The 15,196-nt window shown below is 40.7% G+C and overlaps 1 protein-coding gene across 1 annotated transcript in view; it reads left to right on the top strand.

Moving 5' to 3' along the window:
* Positions 1 to 15,196, top strand: part of LOC104952719 (brain-specific angiogenesis inhibitor 2-like) — a 70,337-nt gene that overhangs the window by 17,800 nt on the left and 37,341 nt on the right. Inside the window, exons 7-12 of the mRNA XM_010779583.1 lie at positions 2,091 to 2,192; positions 3,581 to 3,687; positions 4,596 to 4,790; positions 5,269 to 5,337; positions 5,980 to 6,088; positions 6,244 to 6,390. Of these exons, the coding sequence (XP_010777885.1) occupies positions 2,091 to 2,192; positions 3,581 to 3,687; positions 4,596 to 4,790; positions 5,269 to 5,337; positions 5,980 to 6,088; positions 6,244 to 6,390 (729 nt within the window). The remainder of the gene's footprint in view (positions 1 to 2,090; positions 2,193 to 3,580; positions 3,688 to 4,595; positions 4,791 to 5,268; positions 5,338 to 5,979; positions 6,089 to 6,243; positions 6,391 to 15,196) is intronic.

The following is a 15,196-nucleotide window of genomic DNA, read 5'->3' as shown; positions in this document are numbered from 1 at the left end:
GCTGGGTCCCTGTTGGAGATTGTGTGTATCTGTGCCCGATCACATGCACAGCAGGCTGTCAGGCAGCATGGAAGTTATTACCAGTGGTTTTTCTTTTATATTTGAATGTAGTTTGTGAGCCCTAACAGTAGATTATTATTTGATAGGAAATACATTTTTGGGGAATTATTGATTTTGTATGTCTGTGCCTTGTGGCGCATTTATTTCTTCCTCTCTGTTTACCTAAGAGATACTCCATTTCTCCTTTTATATCTCCTCTTTAACATTGTTTTTATAGCACTAATCTAACTCGCCTGATTTGAACCGTTTAGTGTTTCTCTGCCTGGTCCAGACGAGATGTTCAATGTCATTGTCAGCCGCTGCAGGAAACAGTTTGGTTTAACAAGCATTCCTCTTGACTGTAGCTGTGTGTGCTTGTGGAATATGCAAGTGTATGTTCTGTAAAAGCCCAAATGCCATACAGTATGTGTACGTGCTTGCTTTTAGCTCTGACAGGCTACAAACTATCAACTTTAGAGTGTATCTTCCATCGTGACCCCTTTGTTTTGAGTAACTCCCGACCATATTTGACACAAGACGCGGATCTTTTCTGTTGGCATTTCAGGGGAACATCGCATCATATTTTCTCTCTTTTTAAGTATCTCTCTCTTTATATTCACTCTCCGTCCCTTTTCATCTCTATGCATTGCCTCTGCCAACACTCGTCTGCCCCCTCGGAATATCTTCAGAGCACACTCCCCCGGTTTTTTTTTTTCATCAGGGTTATGAAAGAGAGAGAGGGGGGGGGGAACAGATGAATAAAGAGAGGGGGTGAGATGAAGGGGGAATGAGATACTGTACTGAGGCAGTGACACTGACACAGAGCACTGAGCAATGTACAAGGGAATAAGATTGGGAGCTGCTGCAGGAGAACATTGATTTGAATCTTGTTTTTTTATTTGGTGCTTCTCTGTCACCCTTTTCTCCTGCGATGTACAGTATGTGTCTATGGGAGTGTGTGCATTGTGATTTCTCTTTTTTTCTGTGTCTAGCCTGCCTGCTAGACTGCTTTATGTTGCTTTTATCTGCATTCTTGGTTCGCTTAGGTTAATATTCTTCGGCTTTGGGCCTACTTACCTGTGGCGTCCCTCAAAGCTACATTTTGGGACCTCTCCTGTTTTTATCTTATTTGCTGCCCTTTGTGTCCATTATGTTTGAGAAAGATGATATTCCTTTGCATTGTTTAACTGATGCTGTACAAATCTACTTGTTTATAAAAAATACTGAGGAATAATTGAAGCTTTTGGATGGACTTTATCTTTTAATCTTAATAAAGATTAGACTGAGCATGTTATCTCGGAAGACCTGACTTATTCGATGACTCTGGATGAGCCCTTTAGCTTCTCCCATTTGTTCTCATTATTTTTGACGACTTCTATTTCATGAACCAATATTTTAAGTTGTGAAAAACTAGCTTTGTTTGGTCAAGGCTGTTAGCTCTTTAAAGCCTAGTTAGACATTGAACTATTCTTTGGGTGTAGAACATTTGTCTTAGTCATCTGCAGTTACTTCAGAATGCAGTTGCTCGTCTTCTTCCTGGAAAAAGGAAACGTCCTTTTATATCCCCTTTGTTTGCCCTCCTCCACTGGCTACCTGTCGATTTCCGGATTGATTTAACGGTTGAATTGCCTCTACTTACTTCTAAGTAGAGCAATATGGTCGAGTAATCAGATGCTCCTGGTTTTTTCCAGAACTAAACACAAAAACGGTGGTGACAAAGCTTTTGATGTGTCAGCCACTAATCTGTGGAACAGTTTTTATTCACTTACAAATTGCTTCGACTACAGAATCCTTTCAGTCGCGGCTAAAGGCCCAACTCTTCCTCTTAGCATTTGATTGAATTAAACTTGACACCTTGACTTGATCTTCTATTGTGCTGCAATTGCTTTACTATTATTATGTGTATTGATTTTCTTCTTGTTATTGCATTGTTTTCGAATTGTATTGTTTGCCAGTTCAGCACTTTTGTCAACTTCTATTGTTTGTATTTGTGCTATGCCAGTGAAATTGATTGACTTTATTTGTTGTGCATTTCTCACCTTGCTCTACAGCTCCTCATGAGATATGTAACGAAGATAACCTTCTCTCTATGTCATGGAAAAGGGCCTCAGCTGGAGAAACTGTCTACAACAAGTGTCCAACTAACGCCACAGGTCAGTCACATGATATGCTATATCCCAAATATGTTGGCTTTAAAAAATATTTTAGCCAAGGCTTTCTATAGATTGTGATGGTGTTAAGCTTGGAGTCATTAGTATATCAATAGACATTACACAATACAAACGTGAATTTATTGGTTAATCGAAAATAAGTAAAAAGCTAGCACTAGTAAAAAGACCAAGCTACATAGCACATGTCCAATAAGTTCAAGTTTTCTATCCTCATAAACAAACTCAGTAGTTGACATGAACAGTTTAAACTAAAACAAGATAAAAAAGAATAATTTGAAAATGTCCAATAAAAAAATTAAAAAAATCAACAAATAAAATCAAGAAACTATTGGTTGACAGCGGTGGACATTATACTGTTTTCAACTCATGCATTACCCAGCGTCTATTCATCAGCACAGCAGATGTGTCCTGCTTGATTGTAGTCAAACCTTATTTGTTTATCACTTATCACAGTAATTACTTATCACAGTACCGGTAATTTGAATTTAAACTGAGGATTTCCTTGGGCAGCTGACTGCCAGGCATTCCCTTTTAACTTCTAAAAACGAAAACAAGAAAAAGCCTTGATTTTCTTGTAGACACTTTCTTCTTTAGAATTTAAGCCAAGAGCAGATGTGGTTCAGAATGCTTGTGATATAATCGTGTTTCTACATCTATCAAACTATGGTGTTGGATCTGACATCAAAACACGTAGAAAGCAGGAATCTGGTCGCTTGCCAGTAAAATATTCTAGCTTCAAGGATATTACATTTATGATTGGCTTCAAACTAAATTAACTGTGAAACTTAACATTTGATTAATTTCACTCTCATACTATAAAAACACTTATTTGGCTAGGAAAACATTTGTTGTCTTAGTAAAGTATTTTGGCAGCTTCTCCAGTGTGTCTGCTGTCTGCCATGTTAGAAACGTCAACAGGTGCAAGCTGCCAAACACTGAACAAAAACAATTCTTCTTAACAATTCTGCTCCCAGAAAAGGCAAATGTAGAATAAGTCCCCTTTTGGTTTTAATTTTGAATAATATAAAAGTGCATATAATGATGTAAATGGTTGTTAATGTGCTCAGGCTTCTATCGTAAAAATTAATCAAGCTGACTGCCTCTGTATTAACCCCAACTTTATTAGTGTTACAAATTGGAATAACTCTCAGATCAAGAATTCAAGCAAGATGGTTATGTGTTTTGGGCACTAAAATGATTTTTAAAACAATGAAAATCTTTCTTAATTTAGCATCATGTATTATTAGCCTGGAAACAGCAGCAGGGTTATTAATCATTAATGGAATGCCTTGGACACAATATTACAAGGAATGGATTCTAGGATTTGTGGATTCATTATAAACGATTTCTCTCTATTTCTCTCTTTCTAGGATCTGCTAGTCGTCGTTGCATGCTGGATAATAATGGAGTTGCTTTCTGGGGTCCTCCGAGCTTCGCCAGATGCGTCTCACTTGATTATAGATATTTACATTTATCTGTAAGTACTTAGAAATTCTTCCTCAAAAAGGAAAACAATTAATGTGTATGTTCGTTTGGATTACATCATTTCAGCCAGTTATTTATCACCTCCTACGTAACTCATCTTCTGAATCTTTATTGCATACGTATATGAGAAAGGAAAGGCTCTGTCTATTTTCAAACATTATTTTCTACCTCAATTGTCCTTCTTTCACCCAACCTGTACCTCTGTTCAACTTTCTTTGTTTGAAAAGTTAACACCGAGTGTCTGTACTCGAGGCTTGCCATATCTCTAATTAGCTTTTCCAGAGCTTTGTGCTCGCACTTATCAATTAATGAATATAGCTAATGAATGTGTTCACCAGCCAGACTGTTTTCCTGCTCTGTGAACTTTAACCTCTCTCATCTCCTCGATGATGGCAGAAGGAGATGGGGGTCAGGGATTGTGCACCGTGGAGCTGATTGCACTGTTCGTTTCTGTTTCAACCTTTCATTCACACCAGGAGTCAATAATTAATTTTCTGTGATTGCAGTTATCTTCTATTCTTCCAGGCTCTCTCGCCCTCTCTCCCTCTCTCTGCCTTTCACATTCTCACTCAGCCTTGCTCTCTGTATCTCTGTCTCTGAAGTGATGAGATCCAATTTCTGCGTGAGAGTGTTGCTTGCTCGCCTATTTTAAGCACTAGAACAGAAATCAAACCATGTACATAGAGTGAACTGTATTCTCATCCCGCTTTGGCTCACCCTTAAAATTCCTGTGATTTCTTAGGAAAGAAAACATCATATTTGGTTTGTCATTTTTCACCAGCTACTTCTTTTGAATATGTCTACTATATGCAGTTAGTGCCAATGGGCATGCCTTGTATTATCAAGCAGGGATAAAACCATTAGCATCTTTCAATTTCTGTCTCTCTCTGCACACTGTAGTTACGAGAGCATCTCGCGAAGGGTCAGAGGACCCTGGCTGGGGAGGGCATGTCTCAGATCGTAAGGACTCTCCTGGAGCTCTTGCAGAGAGGGAGCTACTACAGTGGCGACCTTCTCTTTTCCACGGAGATCCTGCGAAATGTGACGGACACCTTCAAAAGAGCAACCTACGTCCCAGCTCCCGACGACGTGCAGGTGAGCAAAACCCACTGAGCCTTCTCTAAAAGCACCCTCAAGTCACCAAACAAAACACACAGCCACACACACAGTTACATTTGCAACCCCTTCGAATATATTCAATATAGAGGCTCCATTTTCTACTGCACGTGGTGTGCATAACAATGAACTAGTTGCTCTAGCCTCAAATGGGATTGTTTGCAGCATTTTCTCTCTTTTCACTGCCTGTAAGAGAACAACATGTTTCAGTCAGTTCTTTGACAGACATTGTTTTATGTTTTACAATATGTACAAATGATAAACTCTGCTAGACTTTGCAGAATAAAGTGTGGTACTGCTGCTTTTCTTATTTTTCTCATTGGATTTGATTCAGACTCATGTGTGTGCAAAGAAATACAATAATGTTTTTTAAATGGTGAGTGGTTTCAGGTTTTCTACCTAAAGTAGCACACTAGCTTAAGTAACTGCATTGACAACATCTTCGTCTTGTGTTTAGAAACTCTTCCAGGTAGTCAGCCTCATGTTGGACATGGACAATGTGGAGAAATGGGAGGACGCCCACCAGGTAATGCCTTTTATGTGTTTATGTGTGTTACTGTATACCTTTTTTATTTGATGACTAAATCGAGAATATTACAATAATCTACCAACAACATTAAACACTTGGTGACGATAACAACATAAAGAAATATCATTGACAAAAAAAAGGCAAGACTGAAATGTAGTTTAAAACCTTAACCAGGACATTTGACACGGGACTAAGATTCAATAAAAAAGTAGCACTTTATACAGCTTCCTATATGTGTGTGTGGTAAAAACTGTACATTTGAATATGTGTAAGTGTGTGAAAATGCGGGAATGACCACATCCCACAATAACTTTTCATTAGTCATAAAAGCACAACTGTTTACTAAATACAATGGCTATATATCAACTCTACTAGGTGTGTTTATGTGCACATTTGTGTTTTTTGTGTGGGACCACGTTTGAGCCCTTGAGGAGGTATGTTTACTTCCCATCTGGACCCAATAAAATATATAATATATCCTGCATCGTTACAATTAACCATTCTGGAACACAAGAAAGTGCCATGGATAAACATTATTCCAAGGGGCGAGACATTTCTCATAGAAAGTTTTCAATGGATTATACTTTTATGAAGAAATTATTCATTATACTTTTTCACCCTTCCCCCTTTTAACTGAAGGTCGCTCCCGGTGCTGCTTTGCTGATGAGGATATTAGAAGATTTCATTCACCTCATTGGAGAAGCCCAGAAGCCTTTCCAGAGTTTCTTGGTGGTCACCAACAATCTCAGTAAGTTTCCAAATCATCCAATTTAAATACTCATTTAAAAAAGCCCTTGTTCTTGCGATAATGGTTCCATTGTTTTCTTGCTCAACTTATCTATAACCAGTTTTTTGGCAATGTTGCACTGCATTGAGTGTACGGGGTATGTCTTATTTGTCCAGTGATAACCGTCCAGAGAGAGCCAGTGTCAGCCGTTTCCAGCGATATCAACTTTCCAGTGAAGGGCCGGAGAGGGATGAAGGACTGGGCCAGAACATCAGAGGACAAGCTCTTCATCCCTAAAGAGGTCTTCATCAACCCGGCTGAAGGTAGGAAACTAACACAGATTTCCACTTCCTGGGATTTGTCCATACTTATGTGCTTTTTGTACCAATGTGTACCACTCTGTTACCACCATTAGTGACGAAATTAGGCTTATGTTCAGGGGTGCACATAACTGGTACGCAGGTACGCATGCGCGGCAACAATCTGAAATGCGTACCGTCACTTGTGTCACAAAGCGCATTTGCGTAACGACGTACTTGTGAAGCTTTTCCAGAAGGCGGTTAGATCACCGGACGACGACTGATCACAACGTTCACACTCTGTGGTCACAAAGTACTCCACTACCCCCCCCCGTCGGCGGCGGCTTCCACAAAGTACTCCACTAGCCCACCCCCCCACCCCCCCGTCGGCTTTTCCCCGTTGACGTTCGCGAAACAGAGGGNACGTTCACGCTGTGGTCACGAAGTACTCCACTAGCCCCCCCGTCGACTTTCCTGAAGTACTCCACAAGCACCCCTGTCCCCCGTTGACGTTCGCGAAACAGAGGGCTTCATCACATAACTTTGAGTGGATCCAGAAGTTGGAGTACCAAACACTGACTCCAGGTAATCATCTGAGTACCTCACTGAGAAAGTTATGTGTACCCCTGCTTATGTTGTTATTTCTAAAGCAAAAAGACAGTTCCAGAAGTCCATCTCAAGTTAAGTTTGAGCTCATAACCTTGAGTTTGCTCTCTTTGAGTCGTCATCATCACTTTTCTTCTTGAATCTTGAACATATGAGGATATCAACTGCTCAACCCTCTCTCCAGCCAAGGTCGGACCAAGATGTTATCCCGTAGTGAATTCCTACACTCAGAGATGTTTCCCATGGAAGCAGATAGATGGCTTTTCAAGGGCATCGAAGGATAATGCTGGGAAGGACTTGGACTGTAAAGAGACCCTGGAGGGCTGCTCAAAAAGATGCCGGTCTTTCATCCGTGAGAAAGTGTGCCGCATTCCCTTTAAAGCATCAAGTCCTCATACGGTTTTAAAATACGTCTCTTCGTTTTTAGCCGTACTTGAAAGATAACTGCTGGGAATTTCATGTGGTTTCAATTAAAGCCAAGAAATGTGTCCGAATGCACACGTCCAACTGTGGAGGAGATTAAAGGTGAATGAAAGAGGACAACAGGAAGCAGGAGAGCTAAAATAGTTTCAGTGGCTAAAAGAGTAGAAAGAAAGTGTTTTTTAGACAAGAGAGTAGCTGTGGCAGATGCAATCCACTACCGACAAAGACAAAGGTCACATCCCACTGGAAATAACACTGGCAGGCTTCCTGTCTGGCACCCCATGCCCAAATTAAAGTTCAGAATGGCTGTAGGCCGAGAGTGCAGAGCTGTCTGACCTCTGACTCGCTCTGATGACACACACTCTCTTGGATTGGCATCCAAAACATCCTGTATGCCGACCTTAGCACACCTCACTTTAACTCCCTTTATCGTGCATGAAATATGATTATTTTTGACTTTCCTTCCTAACCATTGATCTTGTATGTAACACAACCTGTTTATTTAGTTTCCATGAGGTGTTTTGTCCAAGATGTTTTTACCGGATTTAAAGGAACATCAAATTAATATCCTTCAAAGGAAACGTGTTGCAACTGCATACACAACGGTGTACAAAGCAACATCTGTTTATAATGCTGCTGAATTGCAATTGATGTCAGCCGTATTTTATATTCTTTATTAATCAAGCCTTTCTGTTTCACTAAAAGTAACGTCCCATGCGGTGCTTGTAGTGTAATAAAAGCAAATGGCAGTTCCACATCTACTCTGGCATTTTCTCATATGATATTCAGCGCATGCCATTGCCACTTTGGCATATGCTATTTGGTAAATTGTTTAATCCAAACTGCATGTCGTCTGATGAGTTAGGGCATTATTAGTACTCTTTGCCCCTGCGGGAACTCTGCCTCTTCCTATTGGCAGTTCATGAGTTGAGGTCTTCAGTTGATTGCTATCTATTTGATTGGTTCATTTACCACATAATGAAAGCCTATCTCAGATGGACAGCTTAACTATGCTCATAAAGGCCCATCGGCACCTTTGTGTGTGCATGTGCGCACACAGTTGAACATACACGCGGCCCATTGATAGGTTCATGAATCGCTTCACTGAGCAGAGCCTGGGACTGTTCTTCACCGATTTTCGAAGTCCCTCTCTCTCCCAACTGACTCTCTCTAACACAAACACACATGCAGGCACTCACTCGGTCTTGCAGACACGACCATACATACATCCATACATAAAATCCAGCATTGCCTTCATATTTCAAATATGCCATTGCTGGTACATGAATGTAGTTATGCTCCTTTAATTTTGAAGTATTTTTTGAGCAAGAACCCAAACAATATCTGCTCTAATATATTGTGTTAAAGAACCCCGCAGTTTTTTTTGTGACTGTGTTGAGTATCAAACTATCACAAGTGAGGTGGATCTATGATGATTGGTTCAAATTAAAGTAATGTTTCTATTAGGAATAACTTGACACCACTAACCCTGTTTTTGTGCTTTGAAGTACATAGTGTCACAAATGGGTTCATAGCCTAGCTTAAAAATGGGATGCCGTGGCGGCTATTCAACTGCTAGCCTGCCTCTCTCCAATGTGGAACAATTTACTGACTATCTTATTTCATCCTTACGCAAATACAACTGTTAGGATGACATGTTAGCTTTTTGCAACCTTACAAAATGTAAGTCCCTGCATCCAGCTTTTGTTCAATAGGAAATGTCAAACCAGAAAATCGGTGTCAGTTATGTTAATTAGTTCGCTTTTTTTAGATGTTTTTTTTATTTGGTCCGAGCCACCCAATGTTCAAGTCCTGCTTACCATTAAGCTAAATTAACCTCATTACTTCCTGGCTAATGCTTCACACTTAACCCAAAGAAGTGCTACTGCTCATCTAATTTACCTCTTTGAACTGCTAAATAGTTTAGAGAATATTATATTATATATACAATATTGAGAGAGGGTGACAATTAAAAAATCAGTCTGTTACGTCAGCGCCATTAACAGCAGCATGGATTTATCAATACACAGTTAGGCTACTGACATTTCAGGGGCCATGGATTCTAACTTGTGGAAACCTCAGTTGGATAATGGATCAATGACAATGAGGCAATCAGGCAGACTAGACTAAAGCCCCTTTCACACACTTCCTGCTTAAATCACAATTTGGTCCTGCACTGAAGGTGGACCTTGTGCGGATCTCTGGATTCTCTGTTTAAAAGGAGCTAAAGACATTAAATATTCAGTGATACGGTTTAGTGCAAATGACTGACCCTTAATAGTCACCATTGCAGGCATATCTTCAGCACATTACTTGTACCCAGTCTGTTCAACTGGGTAAAAGTAATGCCTTTATTTTCATGTCTTGAAATGTTCCGTGTCATGCAAAAAGGAGTAACTTACTAGGGACTGTCTGTATGGAGCGGTCAATCTCTGATTAAATCCATCAATTTGTAACGATCAACTATCAAACATAGCTGTGTTAATTAAACACACAAGGGGTTCTTGATATGAAATTATATATTAAAGGTAAACAGAACTGATAAACGGACAATCTACTCTTTCCACAAATAGTCCCCACGGAAGTGTATTTACTACAGTCTCCATCCACAAAATAAACAAAGACAGGTTTTATACGTTATTCAATTATACTCACAGTTTTCCAGCCAAACAAAACACAAACAAAAAGTCAGCTCGGCGATAAACCGAAATTGTCTTTACTGCCTAATCCAGGCCACTATAGTTCATTGACAAAAAACTGTTGCTCCTGCGCCCGTCGGCAGCAAAAAAACGGTAATGTTTGTAGGCCTATTTAGGCTGTAATCCACAAAAAGAAAAACACGATGATCGTCGTGGCACAAAGGAGCGATCTCACCCTGTGTTGGAGACATTCTCTCTCTGTGTGCGTCCTCTCCACGGAGACGTGGTTCTTGGTCGGATCGATGCAATATCCGCATTCAGTTATTTCCCCTATTGCATTTTAACGTACATAAACACGTGCTGAAGAAAAATGAAAGGGGACCTATCATGCAAAATGCACTTTTGTACGTCTTTTATACATGAATATGTGTCCCCGGTGTTCCAGGGAACTCACCAAGTGTCAGAAAACACAACCCTCTCTATTTTCCTCCATACCCAAATCTCTAAAAACGGGGCTGCAACGGATCTGATACAGACTGATCCAGATTTGAACACTGTCCTGACGTCAGGACGGTGGCGCTACGGCTATTGGTCAATTCTCCACCTATCAGGGGAATGAGAGGTTGGGCCACGGCCGGCCATTGCGGCTCGAAAGCGCTGGAGACGCTGTAGTACATATGCCAGGCCTGTAAGTGGCGCTGTAGTCTGCCACAAAAGCAGCGAAGAAGACTTCCCTTGCATGGTTGCCATGGTTGCTCTTCTGTTTATTCTCTCCGCTGTAGCTCTTTTTCTCCCTCCCCGAGGCAAGCGTTTGCGCCTCCTGCTTTAAAACAAATGAATAATGACTCTATATAATCATATGTAAGGGATAATGTGCAGCGACGCGGTCATTATGGGGAAATGATGGGGAGTCTGATCAGGAGCCCGACGCGAAGCGGAGGGATCTAGATCGGCATGAAGGTGTTACCCGACCCGATGCAGGACTCTGGTTTAGCGTCTGCTTTTCAGCATGAAGCATTCCCACGAGCAATTTCTTCAGGAATTGCATTCTCTAGTCTAGTTGTCTTTATAATCTCCCTCCATGTTGGTCACGGTCAGTTTTTGTTTTGATAATACCTCGTGCTACCTGATTATTTTATGTCATGTTATTTTTGTCATCAGCTTTTTAAATAAAGTTCGCCTTTTGTTCCTTGACCTTTTTGTCTTTTTTATTCTGCATTTGGGTCCTATCTTTTCCTCAATCCTGACAGAATGAACCGACCAAATTTGGACTCAGCAGATTCAAATTTGTTTGTCTCTACAAGCGGAACGTCTTGGGTACTCTCTGAAGTACATTTTTTATACCTGGTATGACGCTTCATCTAGACGGGGTAGAGAGGCTGCTTTGAAGGAGGAATGCCAGGAGGTTGCTCGCAAGCCCTGGCTCAGGAGCTTGTTGCCTGAGTGGCTACAACTACAACTTTTTACAAGTAGTCCTGAAAACTTGTCTCAAGCCTCTAACCCTTTCCTGGGGTGTGGCCTGGCCTTGGGAGGTCCGCGGATCCTCCGGAAGGTTTCTGGAAGATGCAAGGCCAGGATTCCAGCCCGTGCTCCAGCGGTTGCGGCTCCAGTACCGGCCCCAGCAACCATGGTCCCGGCTCCAGTTCCAGTCCACGCAGCCATGTTCCCGGCTCCAGTTTCGGCTCCAGTACTTGCTCTCCGGCCGACGCCAGCTCCCCTTGTCCTGTCGGTGTACCGGCCGACTCCAGCTCCTTGTCCAATTTTTCCATATGTGTCATTTACACTGGGGACATGTCCCCTTCACCTTTTGAGAAGGCTGATTTGGTCCAAAAGTATAATTTGTAAAATGTTTTTTAACCTGTTAAGCTCCAAGCCTGTTTTTCAGGTCTCAGGCTCGAAAATGACATTCCCAGAACAAATTACTATATCTTCACTTCTAAAAGGGGTAAATTAATAATCTTTTTTCTCAAAGCAATGATAAACCTGTGAGTTTGATGTAGAAAAAAAGTCAGAATCAATATAGATGTTCTTATTTTACAGTACATTCATTTTGAACATAGCAAAAAATTGTAAATTATAGTTTCCGGCCAAAGAAAACCCATTACTTATAGTGAAAACCACCCTTGAAAGATGGGATAGTAGATCAAAAGCTTTAGGAATCCAAACTATAACATAGAATAAGTACCCTGTATCAAGATTGATGCAAAACAAGTGACCTTTCTAGAGAGGTATAGAAACAAAAAAAAAACCTTCCGGGATCATTTGGGTGTTTTTTCCGTTTCTCTGGAACCCATTGGTCGATTTTGGTGATTGACACCTCTTTTTAACCGTTAGAGCCAATATAATCGAGGGGGGGATCCAAAATCCACCTACACGTTACCATTGAGGAGTGAGAGTGATGCGTGCCCAAACCGAAAGCTATGTTACGCTCTGAAAACTGAAAACTAGGCTTATTGCCATAAATATGATGATGGATTATCAGTAATAATTTCAAAGTGACACAGAGACATTGGATTAACCTTCAGCAGCCTTTTTATGCATTTTAATGGCATTGAACACAACTTTTGATCAGAAAACAGCAAAGGTAAGATGTATTTGCCGTTTTTTTTCCCCGTAAAGCTAAGTTGTGTGTTATCTGGTTTCCCCTTCGCTGCCGCGAGTTTTGGTTGCTCAGTAATGATACTTATGCCATTGGAATTTGTGGAATCTCAGCTTTGATATGATATCTTGTTTGTGCAGACCCGATGAAGTATAACATATTTTTACCGTGAGTTATGTGCTAAGTGCGTTAGCACTCTTTCGCTTAGTGCTATTTCAGAGGCTCGGCGTTAGACTTGTGTTTTGTTTCGGTAAAAATAGTTCATATTTTCAGTTAGCCGACTCTCTTCCCGTTAAGTGGGTATGACACATTAATAGTTTGTTAAATGTTAAAAAGCCCTGAGACACAGTTTTGTGAAAAAAACGCGGGGGCTATGGGGCTTAACAGGTTGCTTGCGCCCCAAAATAATTATTACGCATGTACTCATCAATTTTATAGTCCCATTTTGGTATTTATCTACTCTAACCTGACTTTGATCCCCCAATTACACTGCCTAAAAGTGTATATGTTGAAGACCATTTAAAATCTTCTCACATCACTTTTCAACACAAGTACATGTCAACTGCAGCGTATGTCTTTACAAAAATATTCTTTACTCAGTTTAAAAATGACATAACTGTTTGTTTGTCAGTCTTTCTAAAACACAAAATATTGTGTGATCGGCTGTTTGTCATACATTTAATAAACCCTCTCTGATTGGATGGCCCAGGACGTCATACTGGAAGGCGTTGTCGATGCAGTTTTTTGTGTGTGGCTAAGACAACTATCAACCCTAACACATATCTGTGTGTCTCTGTTGAGGCTCTGCATCACATCTTTGGTTCCATCATGACGGGAATTGGATGGCTGGAAGCATTATATGTGTTTTGTTGTGTGAGTGTGTTTACTCGTTCGATGACGTGTCTCCGGTGCAACACAAGTGTTAGTATCATTTGGGAAATCAAATAAGTTTTAAGGTATTTTAGTTATAAGGGAATACACCCTTTCCGCACCCACCGCTTCGGAAACCCTTAACGAACCGTTGACCTTCGCAGTGGTAACAGGTTCAGGGCCGTTCCTGGTTCACGATGGCTCACAGGGACTTGTTCGGTGGCAAGGGATGTGACGAAGGGGGCGTCGGGGTGACGAGGATTATGATCCCTTATCCGTTTAATCTCTTTGGTAAATCAATGTATCACCATAATAAATTACTTTTTTATTTACACCATTTTACATGGAAACATCCTAGTATTTTGACAACCAGGAGAAAGAATTTACGGTCCTTATCCAAAAAATCTACCACGTAGTTGTCAAACTTTATAAAACTGAAATTAACATTAAAAATTGGTTTAGTGTTTTATTTCACCTTTCGAGTGGTTTTTGGACAGTGTTCTTTTATTCCCCGTATCACGACATCGTGTAAAGTGTGAAGGTAACCGACTCGTCTCTCTAGTTGACGTCCCCTTTTTCCTATCCGGAAGGTACGTAGAAAGTACAAGAAACAAATAGACATTTTTTAGCGTAAGTTTGCCGAGAATTACGTTAATAAAAGGTATTTTTATGAGTTAATGATGATTACACATTCGTGTAAATACCAACTTCTTACCCCCAATTCATAAAAGTCTAACTGTTATTCTAATTTCGTAAGAGAATTTGGTTCCACATTTTCTTCCGTATTTTAATAACCTAAATTCCAACTTCAACTTCATTGGGTTGTTTGTTTTCGGAGCTTCTCTCGTCGTCCACACCAATTTCGGTCACATCCGTAGCTAATAACTCAACTATTTTTTTGCCGTAAGGTTGTTTTCTATTTCCGTGGTTCGTGTTATGGGTCTCAGAAACGTCGGAAATACGAGTCTGACAAATTGGTCGGGAGACAGCAAACTTGTTAACGAGTATAGAGGTTAGAAAAGACTGTACGAGAAAACGGTGCTATTTATAAAATCAACATGTCTGTTTGGTATTGTCACGTTCCTTTCTTTTTCCGTTAATGTGACAGGTCCTAAGGGGTTTCCCCCAATTTCTTTCCAATGTCGGACGGCCTCCGTGAAATAGCTAAGGTAATATGAGGCAGATTGGATGATGCAATCGGAAACTCATTTCATCAGGTATTCTCATCTCCCGTCGTTGTGCGTCGAAACGTGTATGGTAATTAGGTGCGTGACTGTACACTTAAGGATCTCATTACGTCTCTAATGTATAACGAACAACGGACAGGTGGCGTTATGTTTGCTCCACCTTATATCTTATCTCTGTCTACATTCTTTGTATAGTTTTGAACTTACTTCGTATGTCTTTAGTAGGGGCATTTTGGTCGTCGGTAACTTCCAGGCTTACCACGACTTCCCGTAGTGTCGCTGTGGGTGGTTCTTCCAGGCTTTCTCGTTCTCTATTTTGTTCGTGTAACCACCCTTAATACGTTGACGGAACTTTACTCGATAACTATGGTACTGTTATTTCAAGGGATTTTACCATTGGTCGTATGTACTTTGTTTGTTGTCCATTCTCCCACTGAAACCAGGGCGTAACTTGACTAGGCATTGTGTGCTCCGTAATCTCGGGCCTTTTGTCTTGACGAGGACTC

Source organism: Notothenia coriiceps, unplaced genomic scaffold (genome assembly GCF_000735185.1).
Source record: "Notothenia coriiceps isolate Sejong01 unplaced genomic scaffold, NC01 NC01_scaffold00020471, whole genome shotgun sequence".
NCBI classification, from domain to species: Eukaryota; Metazoa; Chordata; class Actinopteri; order Perciformes; family Nototheniidae; genus Notothenia; species Notothenia coriiceps.
Note: the sequence above shows the minus strand (reverse complement) of the source record. Positions and strands in the feature narration are given on the sequence as shown.